The 26,698-nt window shown below is 43.2% G+C and overlaps 1 protein-coding gene across 4 annotated transcripts in view; it reads left to right on the top strand.

Moving 5' to 3' along the window:
• The window catches only part of TFDP2 (transcription factor Dp-2), a 56,352-nt gene that overhangs the window by 11,563 nt on the left and 18,091 nt on the right, over positions 1-26,698 (top strand). Inside the window, exons 3-9 of one of the 4 annotated variants that reach the window (XM_040074084.1) lie at positions 6,069-6,135; positions 15,985-16,088; positions 19,594-19,715; positions 22,129-22,176; positions 23,294-23,456; positions 23,876-24,019; positions 26,181-26,249. In XM_040074084.1, coding sequence (XP_039930018.1) covers positions 6,069-6,135; positions 15,985-16,088; positions 19,594-19,715; positions 22,129-22,176; positions 23,294-23,456; positions 23,876-24,019; positions 26,181-26,249 — 717 coding nt within the window. Of the gene's footprint in view, positions 1-6,068; positions 6,136-15,984; positions 16,089-19,593; positions 19,716-22,128; positions 22,177-23,293; positions 23,457-23,872; positions 24,020-26,180; positions 26,250-26,698 lie in introns of all 4 variants that reach the window. The other 3 variants (XM_040074083.1, XM_040074086.1, XM_040074085.1) reach the window with 3 other exon arrangements.

The raw sequence follows: 26,698 nt of genomic DNA, 5'->3' as shown, positions 1-26,698 counted from the left end.
GTCTGTGATTCCTCTAACATTTCTTCAAGCTTATGTGAAAGCTGCATATTTTGTTGAATCTTCTCACCTCTGCACTTCTGTAAAATCCTTCTACTGAGTCTGAGATCTCAAGAAAGTATAGAAAGACTGCATATTATTTTGCTACTGTTGGTACACTCTTGGTTTCTAGAAGAGAGGACCTTCTCGTTTCCTTGCTTGCTCATTAACCAGCCTGACACCAGTGGTGTCTCAAGGCTCTATATTTGATTCCTCTATCCCGAGTTCTGAGGAAGCTTATGAAAAGTCTTAACCTCCTGACCTTAATTTTCTGCCTAATTAGCTGTGCTTCTCGAGGTACACAGCTTGTATAGAGAACAGTTCTGATTAATCCTGGTGATCAGTGAATTGAGTGTGACTTTGGCCCTGTGCAATTTGCCTGTTGTCCTTTGACAGGACATCCTGCATTCTAGTTAAATCTGAGTGGGTTTAGGAACCAACACCACCAAAGAAGTGCCCCACAATAAAAGTGCAGGTAGCCTAGTTTTGTGCTGTGCTCAGTAGCTGCAAAAGCTTTTCTGCATATTGGGTTAGAGTGGTGCCAATGACACTGTTTGGTTAAATTAATTCTCAAGTGTTGGAAATTTTTGTTGGCTTTATTAATAGCTTCATTTGGTGTGTAGATCCAGGCTTTAAGGTGTCTTATATCTCATTTTTTGATGCAAGCTTACCAAGACATAAAATAAACTGATATGTATATTCAAAGCCCTTTGCTTATTGTTTAATAGATCATATTCAACTCTAGTACAATTAAGTAATTCTACTGATGTATGTGGGACAGCTACACAAATTCAGGTCATTTGTGGCTTTGACCTTTTGTTGGACGCAATCAAAGGATAAATACCAATCCCAATAAAATCCATGGAGTGTTGTGTAATAGTCATACAGTGGTATGGGCTGGAAGGGATTTCAGGAGGCCATCTACTCTGGTGCTTTGTGTAAAGCTCTCAGACACTGCAACCCAGTTGCTTGGTGCTTTGTTCAGAGCTCCATCAGGGCTTTGGGCCTTGAAAATCTCTGAGGACAGATGTGACAGTCAGTCTGGGTAACCTACTCTTGTGCTGAATATTAAAATATAATTTTGTTGTTTACTTCAGCACAATGCTATGGTTACTTTAGAGAAGAAATATTTTATCGCTGTGCATGCTTTGAAATTTTGCATTTCAAACTCATGCAAACCTAGTCAGATACCTAATATTTATGGGTTTATTTTTTAAAAAATCAGCTATGGTGGTGCAGATGAAGGTAGGACTCAGTTTTCATGTTCACCTGTTCATGTGGTGGTCATATGCTGTGTGTCCTTATTGATAGAACTCCTTAGGGTTGTCCCAACCTTGGTTACTCAGAATTGCACACTCAGGGCAGTAGTGTCAGCCCTGGTGTTTCCTGATGCTGTTAGGAGGCCATGATGCTTCTGAATTTGCAGAGTTGCAGGGTTTAGATGCTATATGTGCCTGGGGGTTTCTGCAGCTCAAAACTCATTTCACGTGTAACGTTAGTATTTGTTAGAGCGTCAGAAAATGATTTAGTGATCTGCAGAGTGAGTTGAGGGAGAGAGCTTCTTTGTGAGAATACTTCCATCATTTTCCTTTATGTTGAAGCATGAAGGAAAGGAAATTTTAAAGTAGTGGAATTCGGACATCGTCCATGAAACTCTTGAAGGACATGTATCTTCTGTTAAATGTGCACAGCAGGAAGCTGCCACCTCTGCATCCTGCAATCACTGCCCCTCAGCCGGGCGTGTCTGCTCCTGCTGCATCACAGCCCTGTGCAGCGAGTTATGGCTGGAATGGCTTTTCACCTTGCAGGAACCTGTGTTGAACAACCTTCTCTCCAAGCTAGCTTGTGCTTCAAGCACATGCCAGAATGTAGATTGAATTTGTATGCAAGATGAATAACCTTCCCCATTGCTGGTTTTCCTTCCTAACCCTTTGAGTGTGTGGTGGGAAAATTACCCAGGCTGGGCTCACTGCTCATTTTCTTTAAATGCAGGACCCTTTCTGGTATCTGCTTGGGGAATATTGTTTGTGGGTAATTTGACCTTCCTTAGAAAACTAATCCAACCAAAGAAGCTGTGAATAAGAAAATTTTGAATAAAAGTTACAGGTTCTCTTGGGAAAGAGATGTTTATGTGCTTGCCATATACATTGTTCCCAAATGTAATTCAAGTCACCCTGTCCAACCGGGTTATTTCGTTCTTTACTTATATGAGAAGATTTTTTTTTTCTTGCCTGTTTTGTATCTCCTTTCCCATTGGTCCTTCAGGAAAAGGACACCAGTATGAACAAATGGAGAAAACAAAGAGCAAATATTAATGGTAAATTTATTTTTAGTTTAGTTAACTCAAACAAATTTTTAGTTTCAACACTCAAACAAATGAGTGATATAATTTCAGCAGGTTTTTTGACTAGGACTCTTAGTTTTGATTGTGAAGTTACTTGTCAGTGCTTCTCAGAGGGTGGCTGTCTTGCTGTAGATAAGGTCAGTTAAGTGGCTGATGGTGATATTTCCTTTCACATGTCAGCCTGGAAGAAAGTTTAACTGCTGAGGTTGGTCACAGAGACTTGTCCAGCCAAGCAGGAGAGAAGGCTGGGCTACAAGGCAAGCTACAAGAGCTGCTTGTGGCAGTTGGTCCCATCCAAGACTCTGGCTGTGACTTTATTTCTTTCCCCTGACCCTGTTAGGAAACTTAGTCACCTAACAGGAAAGACAAACAAACCTCAAAGATATTTAGTAGTCTGCAAAGGCCTGCCGAGTCCTTTCTTCATCTTCCATCATGGAAGATCCAAGATGGAAGATGGAATCCATCATGGATTCCTTGTGCAGCAGATGAACAGTGCAGCAGACGCACGAGTCCAGCTCCTGCCATCCCTAGTAATCCAGACACTCTGGGCCAGTGTTATAAAGTAGAAATATCACATGAGCAGTACAGAAATTAACAAATTATACCAGTTAAGCATTGGATTGTTTGCTGGTTTCACCTTAGGAGTTGTTACAGAACAAGATTCCCAAAAGCAGTGTGTGGTCTGTCTCAGATAACAATGCGGCCTGGAACCTCTTGAACACTGGGATGGAATCCTATAAAGGTCTTGCTGTGCAGCTGTAGCGTAATGTTGCATCACACATTGCTTCTTCTGAGGGCTTAGTTAGAATCATTCTGCAAGAGAAACAAATTCCTTTTGATCTGCCACATTTCTCACTTCAGTTCTCATGAAATTCAAGTTTGTTTTCAAGCTCTTCTAAAATTAGATACAAGGATTATAAAATTGAGAAAAATGCTGCTCTTTATAAATACTACTAGGACCATTGTAATGAAAACAACATATTTCTGAGCAACCTGAAGTTCTGTAATTTTGTGCCGTTTGGATCACTGAAGTACAACATACACACAAAAAACCCTCTCAAGTATTTTGTTGCATTTCCTTCTAAATCTTTCAGAGAATTAAATGTAAAAGGATTTTCATTCTACACTATATATGTATGTCATCTTCAGTGTTTGATTAAAAAGCTGATCTGACTTGATAGGGAAATGTGCAGTTGAAGATGTAGAACTGAACGTTCAATTGTGAAGAAATTTCAGTGCTGTCATTGAAGATGTTCCTTCTCTTGGAATGAGTTGAGGCCCATAGTCTAACGTGGTAGTTATCCCTAAGGACCCCCATTCTGTCCCTGAATTTAAAATGTCTCCCGTTTGTGTTGTTCCAGTTGCTGCAGAGGCAGGCAGGGGTCCTGGGAGAAGCTGGCAGTGTTGTTTGTGTGCAGGCAGCGGAGGTGTGAGCCAGCGGTGCAGCCCCTTCCCCTCGGCTGGGCCCTGGAATGGCCTTGCAGTGCTTTAACTGTGCCGCTCCCACCCGCCAGCCTCTGCTTAAACATCTCCGAACACATCCACGGTGTGAGGAGCCGCAGTGGCCTCTTCCCGCAGGAGCGTTCCTTCTGCCCAAGCACAAGAGATCTGAGTGCTGCTCTTTTCCCTACGCATCTGCTACCACACCGTGCTAAGGAGACGTTTTGGGTTGTTTTTATGTCGTCCTTCCTCCCTTGGCCCTGCTCCAGGCTGGGCGTTCCTGCTCGGGCCCTCCCCAGCCCTGCTGCATCGCTGCTGCACCGCTGCCACCTGCCGGGAGACAGCCCGGGAAGGGGAGGGGAAATGGGACAGCCTCTGGGGACACCGGGAGACAGCCCGGGAATGCGAGGGGAAATGGGACAGCCTCTGGGGACACCGGGAGACAGCCCGGGAATGCGAGGGGAAATGGGACAGCCTCTGGGGAGACAGCCCGGGAATGCGAGGGGAAATGGGACAGCCTCTGGGGACACCGGGAGACAGCCCGGGAAGGGGAGGGGAAATGGGACAGCCTCTGGGGACACCGGGAGACAGCCCGGGAATGCGAGGGGAAATGGGACAGCCTCTGGGGACACCGGGAGACAGCCCGGGAATGGGAGGGGAAATGGGACAGCCTCTGGGGACACCGGGAGACAGCCCGGGAATGCGAGGGGAAATGGGACAGCCTCTGGGGACACCGGGAGACAGCCCGGGAATGCGAGGGGAAATGGGACAGCCTCTGGGGACACCGGGAGACAGCCCGGGAATGGGAGGGGAAATGGGACAGCCTCTGGGGAGACAGCCCGGGAATGCGAGGGGAAATGGGACAGCCTCTGGGGAGACAGCCCGGGAATGCGAGGGGAAATGGGACAGCCTCTGGGGACACCGGGAGACAGCCCGGGAATGCGAGGGGAAATGGGACAGCTCTCCTTGGGGACACCGGGAGACAGCCCGGGAATGTGAGGGGAAATGGGACAGCTCTCCTTGGGGACAGCCTCCGGGGACACCCAAGCGCCTGAGGGTGTAGGAGGGTCTGGGTGTGCCAGGGGGGGCAGGAAAGAGCGGGTCCCACAGTGACAGTGTCTGGGATAGACTGGGGGGCTGGACTGAGCATCTCAAAGGGTGTGTGGAGCACGTACGTGAGCTTATTTGGGCAGTGTTTTACAATCAGAGCAGTGCAGAAGCAGTTCATCTTCTTGCGTGTCTCCTGATGGGGAAAAAAATCTTAGTACAGGTCTTTTCAAGAGTTTCTCACAATGCTATGTTTAGATTTTCCCCTACAAACATGATTTGCTGAATACAAGGTCTCCAATCAGAATCGGGAGACTGAAATGCTTACAGTAGGTATTACTTTGTCTTGCTTTTTACCTAAATTGCTAGTGTTTACCTAAAATTAAATGATGCTCCAACTTGAGTGTATTCAAGTTCTTCAAGTGGCCCTAGCATAGGTTCCATTATTGCTACATACATCTGTAAAATTAAGCAAAATGTTTGATCCTTCATCATATGATTGCCTTCCTTTAACTTGGTTCGTGGAACCTTTTCTCCCAATGATTTGCAGAGGTACTCAAATTTTATAATCTTTTAAAAAGAGGTTGAGATATGAGGGACTTCCCATCTCTTCCCTTAATGCATCCAGGAGCTGTGATCTTGTATTTTTCTGTACAAACGACACCTTCCTATGTTTTGTGTGCATGCCAAAGTCTGAGTTGCACTATTCTGTATAATATTGAAGTTTTCCATGTCTCCAGTAACTCACACTCAGTAAATCAGTGTATCTCTGAAGAGCAGGGAATGTATTTAGGATGCATCAGTAGTCACATCTCAGACCTGTAGACTGTGCAGCTTAGTACCGAAGCAACTGGGCACGAGCAGATTGCTGCTGTGTGGCAGCTGCTCCTTTTGACTGGGAGGGGACGGTGCCTTTCACCATAATAGCCAGAATGTGCTTGGGTCATATGTAGTATATAGTCAGAATATTCAGGGTGTTTTTTAGGTAACAACTTAGTTAAAAGTAGAGTTTGTCTTCATGTATACACAGTAAACGTCCTGGATACCTTGCCTTGAGTCTCATGCTCTTATTAGACTCTACTGTCCATAGGATTATGATGTTTCATAATGCAGAAAGTTGGTTTCATTATATTATTACTTGCATATTAGAAAACATAGAAAGGTTTATCATATTTTAAGACTTCAAAAATGTTTTGTTCAGGTTGGTGTGACTTCCACAAATGGAGATTTGAAAGGATTTATAGATCAGAACCAGAGTCCAACAAAAGGTAAGAGAATTCTATTTGATACATACATTAAGATTTATTTCACTGCATATGGTTGATTCACATCTGGAATACTCAGAATTTAAATGTTCAGAATGTATTTCATACATCCCCACTGGTAGTTGTTTAATACCAACATGTAAGTATCAGTAGCAAAGATGGGAAGGTCTTCAGAATTTCAGAGGGGAAAAGGTGTAGTAATAATAGTAAGAGGATAAAAGAAGCACTTCTTTTCATTCCTTGATGGCGAATAATATATTGAATTTCCTGATTTCTACCCTACCTCTACCCTACTCTACCTACCCTTAAAGTGCCCTGATTCTGTTGTAGTGAAAAAGACAGAGAAGGCTAAGCATGATATCATACTTCTCAATGTCCTACACAATTTACAATAATTATATTTTGTCCTGTCCTGTTTTATCTTCGCACTTATAGATTAATCACTTTTGACTCAAAACCCATTTATGATCAGTCATAACAGCTGTGGTATTCCAGTAAAATAAACCCCTTATCTATATTAGAAAACTAAAGGATTTGCAGTTCAGGAAACATTTCAATCAACCTTTCTAAGTAAATACTGATTTGCTGTTATCCACTGTAATAAACAATGCATGCAGTAGCAGGAAGGTTGATTTTGGCTCATGCCATCAAACCTAAGAGACTGAAAAAATGAGACAGTCTATAACAGAAAATGGCTGGAGCTACAGTATCTTTCTAGATCTCTAAACTTTGCAGAACATGACAGACTGGGGGAGGCCTTTGAGAACTATTTATTGCACATTGCTGAGATAATTTCCCTTTGTGCTTTATTGTTTTGTGATTATTGTGTTGTGATGCTAGGGAAAAAGACTAAGTGCAACATTTTCAAATAATTTCTGAAACAACCAATTGATTTGTCCAGAAAATAACTGAAAAACATTATAAAGTATGGGTCATTACTGTTAGGAATATCCCAGTGACCCGTGTCCCACTCTTTATCAGATTTTGCTTCTGGGATGATGGATGCATTATTACCTCAATTTTTGTATCTCTTATAAAATGTTATGATCTAATGGGGTTTTTTTAATCCTCATGGTATAATTAGAAATCGTTGCTATCTCTATTGAAATAAAACATCTTGTTCACAATGAATTACTCTTCTTAGAAATGCAAATATTCCATAAAAGCTAGGGAAACTTGTACAGATGCAGCCAGTATCTAAGCTGTCTCTTACTTTCAGTCCAAAGTATCCTTTAATTAGTTCTTTTGGTGTGTCCACTGTGGAACTCTGGAAATTAAGGAAGGGGGCAAAACTCCAAGCAGGCATTCAGATCCAGCCCTCTTAAGAGGACTTTGTGAGCTTCCTAGTGAGGGCAGTTTGGTTGGGTTGTTTTAAAATACATTATTTAAATTAAATAATTTTCTATAGTAAAAATAAAGGCAATTTATTGCTACATATCTAGGCTTATTCATGATGTGCCTTTATAGTATTCTTAGACTGAAGCAAGATGGATCCATGATATGTTCAAGAACAAAGGAGAGATGCCATTGGCTCTAATGAAGAACTTCTAGAAAGCATCAGATTTCAAGGGCTAGAATTTTTTGCTTAAAAAAAGTTGCATTTTTCTTTTGTTTCCGAAAAGATAATTATGGTGTGCGTTTGGTACTTGCCTCTAGCACGAGCAGTAGTGCATTAATGGAACACTTTGGATTCCCATGATGAACCTTGAGCACATAGAAAATTCCTTGCAAAATGTCTTCATTTTTATTAATGAACCCCGATCTTTTATTTTTCTATGAAATCTGTTGTGAAATTCTAGGGTCTAATTTTGAAAAATGCTGTTCTGCTCTAGGTGAGCCGCTGCCCTGTCCCTTTGCCTGGGAGCAGCAGCCTGGCTCTTTGAGGATGCTGGTTCAGACTGCACGAGGATGTCTTGAGACACCAAGTCAGCTGTTGCTGTTTCTGTGCTCACACAGATACTGCAGTCTCCTTCCCCAGCTCCACCACCACGAGATAATCGTTGTGCTGGGGAAACGTTCAGTCTTTGTCTCACTAAAAAGGCCTGATCAAAGTAGCTGATCTCGTGACTCTTGCACTTCAAAATGGATTTCTCTGCTTTTCACAGGCTCAGTTTTCAAAATCTCCTTCCTCCGCAAGTTTTTCTCCTGAACCATCTGAGGGTGTTACTCTGTTGCTGCCGTTGCAGTGTTTGTTTGATCAAGCTCCATTTATCTTTCCCACCATTACCTGTGGTGTCCTTTACCTTTAGGGTCCATGCACAGCCTCTGGGTGTTTTCCTGGTGTATTTAGCTACAGGAGAAGTTAATGCTCACAGACTGCTTAGGTATTGCAATCTGATCTGTAAGTCTTAGAGTACTGCTGTGTCTCTTTTGCTGATTTTTAAATCTGAATTAAAGTTTCTAACTAGGGTGGCAGGTTGTTTGGTTTATTTGGGGGTTCAGTTTTCTTATTATAGCTTGTTTCCTGTGTTTGTTAGTGAATATTGTTGTCTTTCTGCTGCAGCTTTTTTTTTCGTTCAGGCTTTTTAGAATACTTTCAGTATTTATGTTTTTATTTCTTGTGTAGATGATGTCTAGGGGAAAAAACATTTCTAATACCCAGTCTGTCTAAATGCAGTGCAAATTGACGAAGGAATTTGATGTTTTAAATGTGATGATTGCAGAATCAAAGCATATACATCCAAATTTGTAATCTCATAAAAAGACCTGCTGCCTAATTCTGAAGGGAGCCAGATTTTTTTCCTACATGTGCCTGGAAGAAACTTCACAGTCCTCAGCAGAGCATCAACCCAAATGTTGTTCACTTTGTTTAGTGAACAGTTCTAGATCAACAGACAATTCACCTCCCTACACATGTTGCCTTTATCTCACAGGTAACAGGCTCTTTTGGCTAAAAGCCCCTCCCTTTGGAACTTGTTTCTGCTGCTTGAAATGCACACTCATTGGATCGGAGAGGGAATGCCACATGCAGATGGCTTTTGGCCATGGCCATGGTACTCACCTAATGCCAGGGACTGCTTGTGCAAGGACCATCATTGGGTAAAATATTCTGGCATCCCATGCAGCACAGTCAGGATATCTCCTTTCTGAAAGTCCTTTTCACTTGGTCTTTGACACAGTAGATTCTTATTGTTGCAGTCAGAATTGTTCAGCTGTGACAGGATGGGCTGAGCTGGGCTGGCCATGCTTCATTTCCTTACCTGTAATTACTAGTGATTGCAATTATTCCTGTAGGAGACCTGCATTTTAATTTTCCTAAACAGAAAAAAAAAAAAAAAAAAAAGGCTCTGATTCTCATTTATTAAATGAATATTCTTGGGTTGCTGAATGGAAAAGAGATGTTTCCTCTCAAGTTTTGGGGAACACAGATGGCTGTTTGTAGCCTTGGGGATAGATCTGTATGTATGTGTCAGGTATTCTGCTAGTTTTCCATCATGGATTGTGCCGGTTCAGAGATACTCCTGGGAGGATCCGTGCTAACAAGACCGATGTGCTCCTGGGTGTCAACAGAACTTTGAGATCCAGACAGGTTGATGGACAGGAACTAAGGAACTGCATCCATCATTCAGGCAAAATCCTGATTTAAGTGGCAAAATGTCTTTGTGGAGTTGGCCTATTCTGTTAAAATGATTCAACAGAATAGTTCAAGTTAGTCCTTAAGCAAGTGTAATTAGGTTTGTGAATGAGTTGGATAGTGGCAGCTCTGCTTTTGGTTTGGGGTAGTTGTTCTAAGCTGTGATGGATTCAACCGGACTTAATGTAGAGTTCATGATAAAAAGTTGCAGGTGTAACCGTGAGGATTTAGAAGTCCATTTGTTTGGGAGACACTCCCAGTCACTAAGTTACATGCTTGAAGTTTTGTAGTCCTGCTCACATCTATAACAACAATGGAGAATCGAGCGGTTTTTCTGCCAATTCTGAGCAGAGGGTGTTTCTGTGTCACCCCTTGCCGCATAAAACCCTCTGCCCCTCTGCATGCTCAGGGATGTGTGCAGCTGTCAGCTTAGAGAGTCCCAAGGCTCCCTGATCTGTGAAAACCTGGGATAAAACCGAGATTTGCAATCAGACATCGCTTGAAAGCTCACGTTAGTGGCCAATGAGTCGTCATCAGACCCTTCAGTTAGTGGGCACCACCGCGCCGTGCAGCGGAGTGGCACTGGCGGGTGGAACAGCCCGGTTAAATCCCGGGATCCGGAGTGGCACTGGCGGCTGGAACAGCCCGGTTAAATCCCAGGATGTGGAGTGGCACTGGCGGGTGGAACAGCCCGGTTAAATCCCGGGATGTGGAGTGGCACTGGCGGGTGGAACAGCCCGGTTAAATCCCGGGATGTGGAGTGGCACTGGCGGGTGGAACAGCCCGGTTAAATCCCGGGATGTGGAGTGGCACTGGCGGGTGGAACAGCCCGGTTAAATCCCGGGATGTGGAGTGGCACTGGCGGGTGGAACAGCCCGGTTAAATCCCGGGATGTGGAGTGGCACTGGCGGGTGGAACAGCCCGGTTAAATCCCGGGATACCGGCCTGGATGTGTGCACAGGGGGAAGGAGAGGATGCCATGGGGCAAGTGGGACTGGGCCTATCTGCTGCTGCTGCTGGGGCCATAGGTACAGCATTCTTATCTTAAAAGGTGTCATGTAGACTCACACAATGGTTTTGGGGGATTCTGCTCGCCTTAGTTAACAATTCTTTGTTGCTGTATTCCCAGTTCCTATGGGTTTGCATGTCTCTGTTTACTGCTGTGGGAGGAAAAGGGAGTCCAACCACAGAGCACCAATCTTGCACCAGGCTCCGTGAGGGAGGAACCATTAATCATATTACAATTGTAGAGAGCTTGCTTTGGGTGGGAATCTTCACTTCTAATACAACTTCACTATGAACTTTGTTTCAATGCATCTTTCTATTACACAGTACCTATCTTTTACTAAGTCCTGGCAGGGCTGGTGTTTTAAAAGCACCTTAATATAAGGCTGCTGTAATAGAAGTACTTCATTGTATGTTTGAAGAGATCTGCTAAAATGACCAAGCAGTTATCCATAGGCCTGTGCCTGGTACTTTCAGACTCATACAGCTGTTAACTCCTGCAGATTTGTCTCAAATTGAACAGTAAAAGACTGAAATAGTACTGCTCCGTGTAAGCCTGAAAAACATTGAAAAGCTTTCTGCCCCATTTTATTTTTTCTTTTCTACAGATCTCTTTGATTTCATCTCTATGGAATTTTTAAAATAAGGTTTGTAGCCCAGTAATTTTGTGCAATGCACAAATGAAGAAATGTACCAAGAAAATACTTGCGTACTAATGACACAGTAATAATTCCATTTTTCTGTATGCTTTTATGATACTGATCTTGGAGATCAGTAAATGTCTTAGTGTAACAGAGGACCCTGAAGACACATCACATGTTATTGCAAAATATCCTAATGGGCTGCTGCTATCTCACGGCTTTGAGCTGGGGCTTTTGCCATCATCGTCAAGTCATAGGTTGTATTTTTAAAAATGGCCTTTCATTGAGACGCTTTTGAAAAGTGAGCATTTGTTTAGAGCTCTGAATATAAAATCCAAATTACCAACACGTCCTTGGTGTTTTGTTTGAAAATTCAAAGGCTTTTTTTGTTGATGTATGCATTGTGTGTAACCCCAGCTGGTTGGGCTGTGCTCCCCATCAGCCATGGTCTCCTTCAAACTGGCTGTGACAGATTCTATAGATCCTCCAGTTGACACTGTTTCTGATTATCTTCACAACTAAGCTGCAGACCTAACAGATTTAGTTATATAAGAAAAAACACTGAAATCTCTTTAGCTTTGTATTTGCATAGGAGTGCATGTTGTTTATGTGAAATTAAGCTATTTAAGGTGGCACATAATGATTTAAACTGATTTGGTGAGCTGCTTAGTGTGTGCATGTGAGCATACATGTGCATAAACATGGATAACTTTATGACTGCTTGAAGCTAAAGATCATTTAAATTGAATTTTTCTTTTTGTGTGCCAGTAAAATCATTGCACAAATGTCAGGAAGAATTAATAGTTATGTAGCGATGATGTTTTTTAAAATATGAAATTGCAGCAACATTGGTTTCTCCCCCTGAGAAGAAACAACAGTGGTGACTGAAGGATGGAAAAATAATTTATGTAGGAGTAAAGTGCTTTTGTTCTGAGAGAAACATACATATATCTACCAGCAGATTTTATTCTGAATTTGCTTCAGTGCCAAGGAGCCTCAGTTCGGGATGGCTTTCTGTGTATTGCCCTTAAAGCCTCCCTATGAGAGTTTTATGTGGGTTTCTTTCCCATGTGCTTGGTTTTCCGTAGGTAAATGGGAATAATGATGCTGACCTCCTTTGTGCTTTGAAAGTACTGCTGAGAAACATTATATAAGAATTGAGTATTATTATACAAATCATTCCAGTTTGATCCATCTGTGCTGACCTTTTCCATCCATGCAGTGAGATTACCGTGACTCAAGGCTGATGGGTCTCATTGTGTTCAGCTTATCACTGTACTCACTGCTCTTGTGCCCCAGGACATAAATCAGTATACTCTTTTTTTGTCCCCAAATGATGGGTGTTATTAAGACTTGGCATTTATTTAGAATTTAGTCATGTTTAAAGACTTCGCAGTTGCTTTGTGATAGTATATATAGTTACTTTGATGAAATTTCTGCTTTCAGCTGAATACTGAAATCTGTTGAATGTTTTGTCACATCTACTTCCTCCTAAGTATAATAATGTAATTATGTAATCATAACATTTGAAGGAATTGAGTTTACATGAGTATCTGGACCATGATGCTATTTGGAAAGAAAGAAAATGGTAGGGAGGAATATTTTAGTTGTAATTGATAAAACTTTGTGTTTACTATTTTTCCAGCTGCTGACAAACACAAAGAGAAACGTCTTACTGTGAAAAATTTGGTTGTTCTTTCTTTCTGGCCACTGTGGATAAGAAATGCCTCAGTCATAAAAACAAACTGGTTCTTTTTCATCCTACCTGTATTTAAAAATCTACACGTTCACATGTTTATATTTGCCAATGAAGAAAATTCAAAGTAAGAACAAGGGCAGGGAAGCATTTCTTTGAAAACTTCGTCAACGCTTAAGACTGTTTTGACAGTACTGCTGCCAAATGAGGGATTTCTGTAGGGATTAGAAGATGGAAATCTTTTTTATTGACAGTGACTCTGGCCAAAAAGACATTTAAACAGACGCCATATATAAGCAAATGTCTTTTTAAAATCAAGTAATTTGAATGACTCTTGTATTTACTGGTTACCCCAATGGTGCCCATGTTCCTTTATCCAGGGAGATGAAGGCACAGTGCAGCAGTAGCTGCTAAGTAGTAGTTTATTAGTGGTTTTGCCAGGGCTGCTCAGTAAATCTGATGGGTTTGTGTGGCTTTGGCCACGGGTCTGCATGTGTGTGTGAGGGAAGTAGATCATACAAATGTTCAATCAATCACAGGTGCAGCTGGATCCCATGGATCCAGTGTGCGCGGCGCGTGCTAAGAAACAACCCGTGCCCAGTGCTGGATGTGATGTGCACTGCCTGTGCTGCTGTGCTCGTTGTGCAGAGCTGGCAGCCCCACAGGGCCGCTGTGGCACAGACAAACATGGCAGCCCAGTGCCTCTTGCGGGCTGGGAAGGGCAGCTGGAGACAACTCTGGTGTAGCCCTGTGGTGAAAGAGCTGGGAGCCAAAACCCACATTTCACAATTTTACTGCACTTGGCCATGTGACCTTACGCTGTCGGCAGCGGAGAAAGTAATCTGTTTCTTTTCACTGGTAAGAAAAGGGACAAGGAGAAATAGGATGAGAGCTGATCTTGGAGATAATGGGGTCAAAAGTTTCAGCCGCGGCAGAAAAGAGGAAAATTCCTCCAGCAGCACTGGAAGTGACACGTCATTGATGGCAACAGCCGGGAATGAGGGAAGAGACTAGGTTTTGATGGAATATGCTGGCACAGCTTGGGAAATCCTGGGCAAAATCCTCTAGCAAAAGTAAAACTGGGAAGTGAGAGAACTATTTGGAGCTCAACATGGGAACGCAGTGTATGTAAGTCATGAATTACTGTCTTGTGCTCTCTGGCACTACGTCACAAAAGCTGTTTCGTAACAGAGCAAAGATCTACTGGGGAGGTGGGTTTGCAAGTGTGGGAGGTTTATTTTTCTAGGTGAATCACATGACTGAATAATTTATTCATTTTGAGTAGAGATGCAAGCTGCTTCTGAAGATCTTTTCAGATACAGATTTTCCTTTTGGAAAATTAATATTAAGTAGTAGTATTATGCCAGATGCCAAAAGCATCTACACAGAACATTAGAATGTCCTAGTCTCAGTTTGTTTGTATGTCTCATATATCTGTTGAATATTTCTTATGAAGGTGAGACTTGGCATAAATCTACATCCTTTTCTACTTTTGTGCTGTAACTACAGAAGATAAGATCCTTCTTCCTCCAAGTTGTGCTGCTTCTGCTTTCTGTTGCAGAGAAGTTACTTTGTTGAATTTATCATTTTTCAATAAGCTCATGAAAAACATCGGTGTACTAAAATAAAATGTAAAAAAACCCCCCATGATTCAGGACCAAGTGAGAAAAGAAAATTGGGCAGTGGAGGTGAACAGGTGATGTGAGAAAAGACAGGGGAACAGGCATGTATAACACCACTGAGTCAGCCTGGGCTGTGTGGGCTAAGCTGAGTGTTGGCTGGCTCCTGTGGGAGCAGAGCTGGTGCCTGTGCTGCTCTGAAGGGACCCGTCACCTCAGACGCCTTCAGCGGCTGTCTGCAGTGCCAGAGAACATTAGTAACTCTGCAGGAACCAATCCTTGTCCTCACGACCCCAGCTAGACCCAGGCTGACTCTGGATTAGCTGGCAGTGCCAGCTCTTCCTTATATTTGGTTGTGCCTCTGCCCCCATGCCTCCCCAGGCTGGATCGGGCTGTGGGTGGGCACGGGGCCGGGGTTCACTGATCCAGCTCTCCTGCTTTGAAGCTGTCCCAGAGGAAGGAGCTGCTGCCACCAGTGTCTGTGGATGAGCCAGTGTGCTCAGGGCTTGGAGAGGCTTGTGCACAACAGTTTGAACACTCAAGGAGTAGCGGTGGCGCTGCAACGGTTTTGATTTAAACGTTAATTCCAAATAATCGAGATACAAGATGCAATTTGGGATAGAGGAGGAGTAGCAGTATTTGGGGGCTGTCAGCACAGAGCTGCCCTTCTCTGTGGAAGGCAGGATGACATAGATCCTTAAATAGTTTGAGATCACACAATGACAAACATCTTGGGATGAGAACACGCTGCGTTGGAGATGGCCTGGGAGACTTTATTGTGACATCCAGCTGCCTGCTGTGTGACTGCAGGTGAGCTGTAAAGGCATCACTTACTCCATCTGCCCAGTGGCAGGCTGTGGCTGGCTTACATCAGCGATGACAGGAACGCTCTGCGACAGTCAGGTGAGAAATGGTGAAGGCTTTGAAGGTTTATGGATGCCATATTTTGTACACGTGATCATGCTTGTAAGTAGGATTTGTATGTTGGCTTCTTTTAGAAGTATTCTCATAAATTTTCAGTTCTAACGCTGAGGAATGTCAGGCTGTGTGCTCTTTGTCTTAAGCAACTATAAATTGTTTCTGGAAATAAAATACACGTAATTTTAAAAGTTAAGTTGTGAAGGTGTAGTTTTGTGAGGTGTCCTTGTGACATCTGCTGAGAGGTCTGGAGGTTACCTGAGGGTGTGTTCTCAGCGAATGAGACAACAAAGCCAACCTGACTCCAAAGTGTTAGAGTGGTGTGAGAATTTGCCGAAGTGTTTTTCACGGGTTACTAAGGAAGTAATTTAACACTTCTCCTTTTAACACTCTTTTTAGGTAATATTTCTGTAATCACCTTGCCAGTTTCCAGCACCAACTCTCCGACTAAGATTTTGCCAAAAACCTTGGGACCAATCAATGTGAATGTTGGACCCCAAATGGTAAGTTTTGCAACCCCAGTAATGCTTTTGTAACTGGCTGTGACTTCCTGGTGGTGTAAGACAGGAACACGTGGGGAACCCGCTGCCTTCTGCCTCAGCACAAAGTGCCCCACCTGGATGGGAGGGTGCCCTGGGGGCACAGCAGGCCTGGCGGGCCAGATTTGCCACTCCCAGCAACGCTCCTGTATGTGCCCTTGGGGAGTACCCATCTTCCTGGCTTTGAGTGGAAATCGAAACAGCTTTACCAGCTGACATTTTAACTATTACTCAAAAGTGTATTAAGAAAAACCCCTCATTATTGATACTCTTTGAATGTTTTAAGTCACGTTCTCACCAGTAAATCTCCAGCATTGTCAGAGAGTGTCTTTGGTATGTTAGTAGAAATTTTAAACTTGTTGAAACTACTCTTAAAACTCTTTTCCTGTCCATGATAACTGTATATGTATATTGATGTTCCAGGGATTTTGGATCTACTTTTGAGAAAAAAATTAGATTTTCTGGTGGCCAGAGAGCTAAATAGGCAATACTGTGAACAGTTTCTAGTAACATGATACCTCCTTGCCAAGCACTTAGCCTGAGTACAGGACCATTTGTTGTGTTTTATAAAAATGGTGCTGGGTCTTTTTCTCATGAGCAGCGTCTGCTGTTCTTTGGGGGTCTGTGCAGCTGGGCAGAGGGGCACACACATCACAGGCACTCCCGTGGCACTCGCAGAGCTGTGCCCCCAGCGCTGGCCGGGGGCTGCCTGCCAGGAGCAGCTCAGTGCGTCAGCGCCGATGCCCCATGCCCGTGTCGCTGCGGCCTGTGCCCTGTGGCACTGCGCTGCAACAGTTCTGCCGCTGGGGATGTGTCCTGGCAGTGCCATAGATAGCCCACGACAGCGAGAGCACTCGCTTAATGCGGTTCCTACTGTTAGGACTGACTTCTCAAGCCCTGCTTTTGGTTTCAGTGAGTCCTGCTTGCAGTTTAGGTTTTATAGCAGGTAGAAGTTGCCAAAGCTACTGTGTGATGTGAAACACACGATTTTTATTCCTTTTTTTTATTCTTTTTTTCTGCTGCTTTGCAAGGATAGATCTATATTCAGAAAACATTTTCTTAATAAATAGCCCTTAATGCAGGCTAAGACACCCCACATACAGCTGCGTTGTGCCAGGCTGTTTAAAAACAAATGCTCACGAGCTCTCAGTGGTGGCAATGGTAGCGCTCCCTCAGCATCTGCCCGTGTCAGCAACACCCTGTTTGATTAATCTATTTATTTAGCCCTATTTACCCACTGGGTTCCAGCGCCTGGGGCCACTCCAGGTCCTTCAGAGCAGCGCAGAGTCTCCGGCGCTGTTCCGCGGGGCCTTGACCGGTTCTGTGCGGTGCTGTTCCGCGGTGGGGCCGGGCTGTGCTGCTCCATGGGGCCGGGGCCGTGCCGTACCTGTGCCTGTGCCTGTGCCTGTGCCGTGCCCGTGCCTGTGCCGTACCCGTGCCTGTGCCTGTGCCTGTGCCGTACCCGTGCCCGTACCGTGCCCGTGCCCGTGCCCGTGCCTGTGCCGTGCCCGTGCCTGTGCCGTGCCCGTGCCTGTACCGTGCCCGTGCCCGTGCCCGTGCCGTGCCCGTGCCGTGCCCGTGCCGTGCCGTGCCGTGCCGTGCCCGTGCCTGTACCGTGCCCGTGCCCGTACCCGTGCCGTGCCGTGCCTGTGCCGTGCCCGTGCCGTGCCTGTGCCGTGCCCGTGCCTGTACCGTGCCCGTGCCTGTGCCGTGCCCGTGCCGTGCCCGTGCCGTGCCCGTGCCGTGCCCGTGCCGTGCCGTGCCGTGCCGTGCCCGTGCCTGTACCGTGCCCGTGCCCGTACCCGTGCCGTGCCGTGCCTGTGCCGTGCCCGTGCCCGTGCCTGTGCCGTGCCTGTGCCGTGCCGTGCCCGTGCCCGTGCCCGTGCCCGTGCCGTGCCGTGCCGTGCCCGTGCCCGTGCCCGTGCCCGTGCCGTGCCCGTGCCGTGCCGTGCCCGTGCCCGTGCCTGTGCCTGTACCGTGCCGTGCCGTGCCGTGCCGCGGCGGGTCGGTGCGGCTGCAGGAGCGGGCGGGTGCCGCTAGATGGCGGCGCGGGCCGGGCCGCGGCCCTCGCTCCCCCGGGCCATTGGCACCTGCCGGCCGCAGCCGCAGCCGCGCTCGTTCCGCAGAGCTCCGAAACACGAATCAGCCCTTGACACCTTTGTGCCTCTGGCCGGAGCAGCAGTCAGTGACACAAGTGACACCTTTCCTGTGCCTGCCTGCGATGGGTAAAGCCAGGTGCCTTTGGTTCTCCAGTATCAGGAAACAAATACGTAACCTGTACCTGTGTTTTGGTTTCTCTAAAATTCTGTCAGGCTGCACGTTTGCAAACAACAAATAAGATAAATTTATATCTTTAAGACAAAAAAAGACATGTGTGTAGTCACAACGTGGTACCGGGGGGGGATGTGAAGTAATGCTCAATAAGCTAAGGAAATGGGCAATTCTTCACATACCATTTTTCTACCTGTCTAAACAATAATGATGGATACCAAACAAGTGCTGTATATTTATCTGTAGTTTGCCTATATATATGCATACATATATATACTTGCAGTACCTATATATCTGCTGTATACTTACAACAGTTAGTTACCAGAGTGCCTTGGGATGCTTACACAGGTGTTAGATACATTAAATAGTAAAGGAAACTATTTAGTACCGTCACTACTCAAAATGTCACTAATAAGTGGAGTAAAGTAAAACAAAGTTTTAAAAAATTAGGCAAGGTATAAGAGTAAAAAACACTGTCCAAGAAGCTTTGATATGAATCTTACCATAATTGAATCCAAATAATTAAATGTGATTTATTTTAAAGAATAGATAATCAGTACTGCTTCATTTAAAAATATTATTTAAATTATTCTGGTGACCTACTTTGAAAAAGGAACTTGATTTAAAAGATTGGGTGTCTTAGTGTTAACCAGTGTACCTACAATTTCACCACGTTTGCACAAATGTAAATTCTATCTATACCATAAAGACTTTACATTGAATTCTGTAGGTACAATTAGTTGCCTGAGTGCCTTGGGATTTTGTGAATGCTAAAAACTGCAGGGAATGCTTTACCTTTTTATAGACAATTACAAGAGACAAATCCATTGGGAAGAAAGAAGGCTGTATTGATTACATTGATCAAGAAGTTGCTTAGATGTGCTCATGAAGAAACAATTGGGTGTCTATAGGTACAGATCCTATTAACCATACCTAGGAATTACTTGGAATCATTTGACTGCTTCTTGTCCATATGAATAATACAGTAATATGGTACAACTAATAGGAAACTTAGCAGTGCTGTAATTAATGGCTTTGCTGTATGAAGATCTTCTGGTGCCATCTCTTGCATATATGATAACTGCTTCTGGCACAGAATTATTATTACTTTTCTTAGTGCAATGCTTAGTATGAATTTGGGCTGTAGTAACCTCTGTTTTCTTAAGAGAGCTGTGGTTTTTGTTGTTAAATTTTACAGATCATAAGCACACCACAAAGACTGACCAGCTCAGGGAGTGTTCTGATTGGGAGTCCGTATAACCCAGCTCCAACAATGGTCACACAGACACACATAACAGAAGCCTCCGGCTGGGTCCCAGGGTAAGGCTTTGTCTCATTTAAAGATATCTGAGCGTCTGCTCTCATCTTTTCCATTACTTTCACTGTTGAATCTATATGCTGACTTACATTTTCTAGTTCTTGCATAACTAAATGGAGTATGGCATGTGCTGTTCAGACTGGGAGGCACTTCTGACGTCTGGAGTATGTCACTTCACTGTCTGCTCTAACTGGAGTCTCTGACAGTGTCTATTTCTTGGTGAAAATGGAGAGTCACAACGGCTCCTGTTAAAAGAAGCTTTTATTTTTTGCATAAGGTCATGGTATATCCATGTTGCACTGCTATTGAGCACAGTAGCAGGTGCCTAGAGGGTGAGAGATGGTCAAAAACGCTTCAACAGGCATTTAAGAATAAGCTCAAATAAAAAACTTCAGCTATAATCAGTGTGGTACTTTTATTACTGTTCTACATTAACAACAAGTTTCATGGGGTTCTGAGGTGCTCCAGCCAAACAATGACTTTATCTCTTCTAATTAAATCTGGTCTTTACAGTATTTCTTGGCATTTTGTTTTAATTTCAGTACTGCTGAGCTCAGCTGCCTCAAAACAGAAATGCTTTGCCTCTGAAAAAGTAATATATTTCTGCATCTAGATTAATTTTTCTAATCAGAGATGATTGTCAGTATTACCTTTTCAACAACAGAGGTGGGAAATTGAGCATCACGGAAAGAGGAGAAATCAGAGTTCAATGTTTGTACTTTGACTTTCTCAATTTTCCTCTGTAAGTAAGGTCTGTCATAGGTTGTACTTCCCAATTACTGTATTCCTCCCCCAGAGAGTCAATAAACTGCAGGCCCAGCCATGCAGTTTTTAAGCTGATTTTTTTTGCTGAGTATGTTTTCATTTCCTCAAATACCTTTTGAATGCACTTAGTTCTGATTTTATTTGAGAAAAGAGTTGTCAACGATTACTTTTTTTCTGCAAATTTTGTGAAATGCGGAGGCCAAGCTGATGTTCTTTCAGTACTCAGAAGGGGGACAAACTCTACTGTCTGGTCACAGCTTGCTAAACCACAGAATCAACATGCCTCGCTTTCCAAAGTGTCATCCAGTGATGGGGATTCCCAGAGCAGCCTCGTGGCAGTGCTTCAGCCACCACCACCAAGTGCCATCCTTGTGTTTGTGTACTGTCCAGGTCGAGACACAGGATTTCCAATGAGCTTTACCTTTTGCTTCATCCATAAAAAGGCTCGAGACAGACCAATAGTGATCCATACAGAAGTCCATACAATAGGCCATGTTTTCATTTGAGGAACGGAGCAAAGGAAGGGTCTGTGGTATTCCTGAACTGAGGTAGGGAGCCCTTGCTGAACACCCTTCAGAAGACAGCTTGCTTTACCCATTGTTTCCTTCTCAGAGCCAGAGTGATTTCCAAAATGAGAGGCGCACGCTCCTGGGCAGGGCTCGGCGCAGGCTCTGGCAGCCTGGTGTGCAGAGCAGGGCTCAGCTCTCACTCGCTGCTGTTGCAGGGCAGCCCCTGGCCCCAGCTGCTCAGCCCCTACAGTCAAGCACCATGGACAGGAATCCCTTTGGTGCTGCCCAGGGAGAGGCCTGCTTGTGCATTCTGCATCACACAACCAAAGTGTACTGGCTTTCAAGCATAGGTTTTCAAACCCATCCTTTTTGTTCAGCTCCCTTCCCAGCAGTGTCAGGTGTTCAGCTGTGTGGGTCTGTGCTGGGAGCCCTGCTCTGGAAAGCGTGGGGAGACGACGTTCCCCAGCTCAGCGCAGCTCCCGGGCCCTGCCTTGGGTGGGCTGCAGCAGGAAAAGGCAGGTCTGGAAAGCAGCTCTGGCCTGCTCTGGGAATAAACAGGATGATAAGGAATGGCCGGTGACTGCTGCAGACTGCTGCTGCTGTTCAAAATTCATGGCAGCTGCTTCTTCAGAATCTGTCTTCAGCTCTGTATGCATCAGCTCTAACAGGAACGTATTTAGTGTTTTACCTTGGGGTTTCATTTAATGATTACTGAACATTCACTGGCATGAAAATATAGAATATGTCTTATGCACTGTTTAAAGACGTTTTTCTTACATGTGGAGGAATTTTAAATAAGAATTTTCAAAGGAGCCCAGCTTCTCTTTTTTTATGGACTTTGGACATCTAGCTCACACCAGCACTTCCTGTAGTTCCAGGTGAAGTGACTTCCCTCAATTCCTGTGGGCAAAGCATGGTGAAATTGGGAAAAGAATTTGTCTGGCGGTGAGCTCCGACAACTTCCTCCACAAGTCCTAACTACCTTCCCTCAAATTTTGTCAAGCTCTGTGTGTTGTAGTTTTCCCTTTGAGTAAACATGTAAGAGCAAACTCTAGAACCAGCTCGGCCCCATATACAGTGATTTTAGTGGTCTACATACACAATGTTATTTTCAACTTAAGTTTGAATTGTCTTGTCTTAGGGAGCGAAAACGGACTCAAGAAATTATAGAGTCAGATTTTTCAGAAAGGTGAGTGTTACTGAATGTGTATTTTATGTATAGAATCATTCTTGGTTTACTTCAGATTTGCCTTTCAGAAAGACAACTGTCCAGTTCCTGCTTTCAGCAGTTTTCACTCCTTCACCTCAAAACTGTGATGGGGTTTTTTTTAGTCTGCTGATGTTCTTTTTACTCTTTTTTGTTTCGTTTACCTATATTCTCTTTTCCTGAATACAGTCACAATTTTGAAAACCATTCTTGGGGGTTTTTTTAATAGTTTCTTTAGCTTTTTACTGCTGACAGGAACTCTTTTTCTGTAAAATAACATCTCTCCCTGGAACACATTGTCGAATGAAACCATAAGACTAATTAAAAAAAAAGAACAAAAACAAGCCCAAAACCAACACAGCTGAATTTTTTAAAGCTTCTGTTGAATTACACATTCAGATCTAGTTTGTATGATAAAAACAACTGCTCCTGGGGTTTTTTTTTATTACCATTACCTAAGCTCTTGCTTTTCTGGAAGAAGGTGAATGGAAAATAACCCTGACAGTTTGCCAGTTCTTAATTTGGCACCTTAACACCCAATGAATATGTACTTACTCCCACAAAAGGGATTCTTGTATCTATTCTATGATGGACACATCTTAGGATAGATGTGTATGTATGTATATATATGATGATGTATACATGTGGATATATTCTATGGTGGAACCTTAATTCCCTTCATGAGCAAGTTTAGTATCTCCTGCTGTATTTTAAATAGGGATGTCTGAGTCTTTCTATTTTAGGCACACACGTGAGAGATCCACATAAACCTGGCTTCCAGGCACATAAGCACCCTGGGAGATTTTCCTCTTTTTTCGGTTGTTCTTTTGTGAGACTGCCTGGAGATGAATTACAAATCCATTTTAAGCATCTTCCCAGCAGCATGTGTTCAAATGCTATCAATGCAGAAATAGTCAAGGAAGGGGAAGGGGCTCTAGTGCACTTCTTTGCAAACTTGTAAGAAACAAGAAACTGACGCAGAAGTTTTATTTTGCATTTAGATAGTTCAGATTTCTGTTGCAAAAGGTAGACCTTTTGCTGTGTAACAAAGTAGCTTATTAACATTCAATGTATTAAAATAATACTGTTCTCTTTTCAGTAAGAGAAGCAAGAAAGGAGATAAAAATGGGAAGGGTCTGAGGCATTTTTCAATGAAAGTTTGTGAAAAAGTTCAACGTAAAGGAACAACCTCATACAACGAAGTAGCTGATGAGCTCGTATCAGAATTCACAAATTCTAACAGCCACCTACCAGCAGATTCAGTAAGCAAATATGTGTTGATTTTTGTTTATACCAATACAGATTTATCTGTTTTATCATGGAATTCTGCATTGTCCTGCCACAGTCCATACTCTTCTTCACTTAACTTGTTTTCAAATATAAAGACTTACTCTTTGAAATCTAAAAATACAGAATTAAGATGAAGACTTGAACTCTCCCTAAATTATCAACAAAGTAGAGGAATCTGCCAAAATAACTAACCTTAAGAAAAGGCTGCTCTTGTATATGTGGGCTTGTCAGGCTTTTCAACCGTGCCAGCCTTGCCATGATGGAATTTCTGCAGAGATTTGCTTCCATTTTGGCATTTGATCTTCTCCATGTCTATGGAGCATGTGTTCAATTGCTTTTCCTTTTTTAATTCAATTATTTTGTTGTAATTAGTGTGTTGTTTTCTTAGCAGGCTTATGATCAGAAAAATATTAGACGGAGAGTTTACGATGCCCTCAACGTCCTGATGGCAATGAACATCATTTCAAAGGAGAAGAAGGAAATCCGATGGATCGGCCTTCCTACGAACTCAGCTCAGGAATGTCAGAATCTAGAGGTAAAGGGATGTACGTGGGAAATTCTGTTTTGTTCACATGTTGTGATAATTGAGTTGCTCTTCTTTAGAAAGAGGAGGGATTGTTTTCCCTCAGTTTGAACCTGATTGGTTTTGATGCTCGTGCACAATGAAAATACGAATATTGATATTGGAATAAACTGAAAAAAATTGTTTGTGTATGCTTAGTTCAGTTTCATTTAATATACATTACATTTAGTTTTCCAAGCTCTTTACCTTACAAAATGGGCATCGATTAAATCGGGGATTATTTTTAAGATTAAAGTCTGTAGTACTTAGTACCTTGAATCAGAAAAAAGTCAAAAGAATTTATATTTCAGTTATGCTCACAAAATGGTTTGCATTTAAAATGAGAGGTGTTCTCTATTAATGTCTGTACTTGGAAATATAATTCAAAGGAAAATAAATTGAAAAATAATTCCTGCTGGAATATCAATTGCTAGTTATGAACTGCCAGAGAAAGCAAAAAGAAGTTTGACTTATCAATTATTTCCATCATTTTTTCAGCAGGCTCAGAGTTACAGTGTTTTTTGCAGGCATGCCAGAATTTATACGCACAAATGTTGTCTGTCCTTCAGGCCAAATGTGCTATAAATAAAAAGCATAAGTCACTGTATTCACTGCAGTGTGCTGTAATGGCTGTCTGCAAATCCATCTCAGTTTGTGACACTTGGGCATTAGGTATCTTAAAAGGTGGTGGGTGCCTCTCCAGTGCAGGGCAGTTCTTTTTGTGCAGGGTCATTTACATCAATTCTCTTTCTAGATGTGGTAAGAGAAAAGCTTTTACAGTCCTTGTCCATTACAGCAACTTGAAAAGTACATCCATCCAAGGAGAATGCCTGTGTTCAATCATAGTGCTCCAGGATGTTGTTGTTTTTTTTTTTTTAATTTGGAATAAATCTACATTTTGCATACATTCATGTTAATGCATTGTCTCCAGTATAGGTTATTGTTACAAATATGGAGCTTGAATTTCATTGTCTTCAATAATCATATGCAAGTCACTGTTTCAGGCTCTAATTACACATGCACAAAATGGAAGCCAGGCATATTTTTCAAAAACTGATATAAGAGAAAAGAATGTCAAACAAAGCTGCGTTCTCATGGTGTGAAAATTAGAATTAATTTTGCTTTTAAAGTTGTATAAAGTGGCAACTGTTCTTGCAGTGTAAATCCATAATAAGATTACCAGTACAAAAATCAGTGCAAAAGAGCTTGTTATATAGAAACCATGCCTGAATGATATCTGTATTGCTTACTGGTTTTAAGAGTCCCAGCACAGAAAGCTGTCTGAAAGATGCATTTTAAACATTAAAGGGTGTGAGGAGGGAATCACCACAGAGCAACCTTGTAAAGGAGATAGAGGAGTTTGGGCCAGCTAAATTTTAAAAGATCAAGTCATTTAGTTTCAGTGCTTGAATGAAAAGGTAATTTAAGGGTTTGGTATTTTGGGGAGCCGGTGATGCAGTGCTGGCACCATGAGGATGATGAGCAAAACCCCCTCTCAGCCCCAATGAGCAGTTCTGTCAGTTCTTAGCATTGCCCCAGAGGACTCTTCCAAACACTGCTGGACCTGCAGGGTCAGCACTGCCCTGCCCCAGGGTACAGCAGCTTGGCCACATCAGGAGCTAAACTGCTGCAAGAGCTATGCTCCTGCAGAAAATGTTACCTCTACCCCTTTTTGTTGCTGCAGTCTTGTCAGTTTAATCAAGTCTCAAGCGAAAAGTGGAGGTCACTGGTAAGATATAGGTGATCATAAGCCCAGCCTCCATATCTTTATGTCTAGTAGCTTGCAGCTGGGAGAACAGTGGGATATGTACAATTCCAGAAGAGTGGAGGGCAGAAGGGAAAAAAAAAAGCATCCCCTCGAGCAAGTTTTTGATTTGATGCCAATTGGCACTCGGTGCAAGACAGAAGAGGCAGAATGGGGGGAGACGTAATAGTCTCTTGTAATAATTAAATTCTTACTGGAGTTAAAATTGTTGACAGAGAAAGACATTACAGTCTGTCAGACCTGTTTAATGGAGAAACTGTCAAGCCCATGCAATTTGCCCCCATTTACAAAGAAAGCCTGTTCAGTTTGGCACAAGGGAATGGACAAGGTAGCTTAAGTATCTTGATGCATTTACATTTATCTTTTAAGATAGAAAAACAGAAGCGGATTGAAAGAATAAAACAGAAGCGAGCCCAACTGCAAGAACTACTACTGCAGGTATATTTAATTTTACTTTTTTCCCCCCCATAAATGAAAATATCAAGTGCAAATTCAGCATGTTAGACCTGGAGTTCTTTCTAGGTTTAACTAACAGCTGTGACATACACTAAGGAGAAAAGTTTGACCGCTGTGACCTTTCTGGATTCTGGTAGGGGGACCTCTTGCTGACACTGTGGTTCAGTTTTGCCTGCTGTAAAACCAGCACCCTCCATCTGTGTGCCACAAGCTTTCCTAAGTGTTCTGCTGAAGCTTTGCCAACCTCAGTGGGAATGGGAACAACTCACAAGTCCCCTTTGTTGACTCTAAGTTCCCCCAGAGCTACCCTGAGTCATTCTTTAAATTTTCTCTTTGACCTAAGCTATGAAGTTCACAAAAGAATTTGTGTAAATGTGTGCAGAGTTGTTTTGGGGGATATAGACATTTCTGGATGTTGAGAGTGGAAGGCT

Source organism: Hirundo rustica, chromosome 10, assembly GCF_015227805.2.
Source record: "Hirundo rustica isolate bHirRus1 chromosome 10, bHirRus1.pri.v3, whole genome shotgun sequence".
Classification (NCBI taxonomy): domain Eukaryota; kingdom Metazoa; phylum Chordata; class Aves; order Passeriformes; family Hirundinidae; genus Hirundo; species Hirundo rustica.
This window is presented reverse-complemented; position numbering and strand designations above follow the sequence as displayed.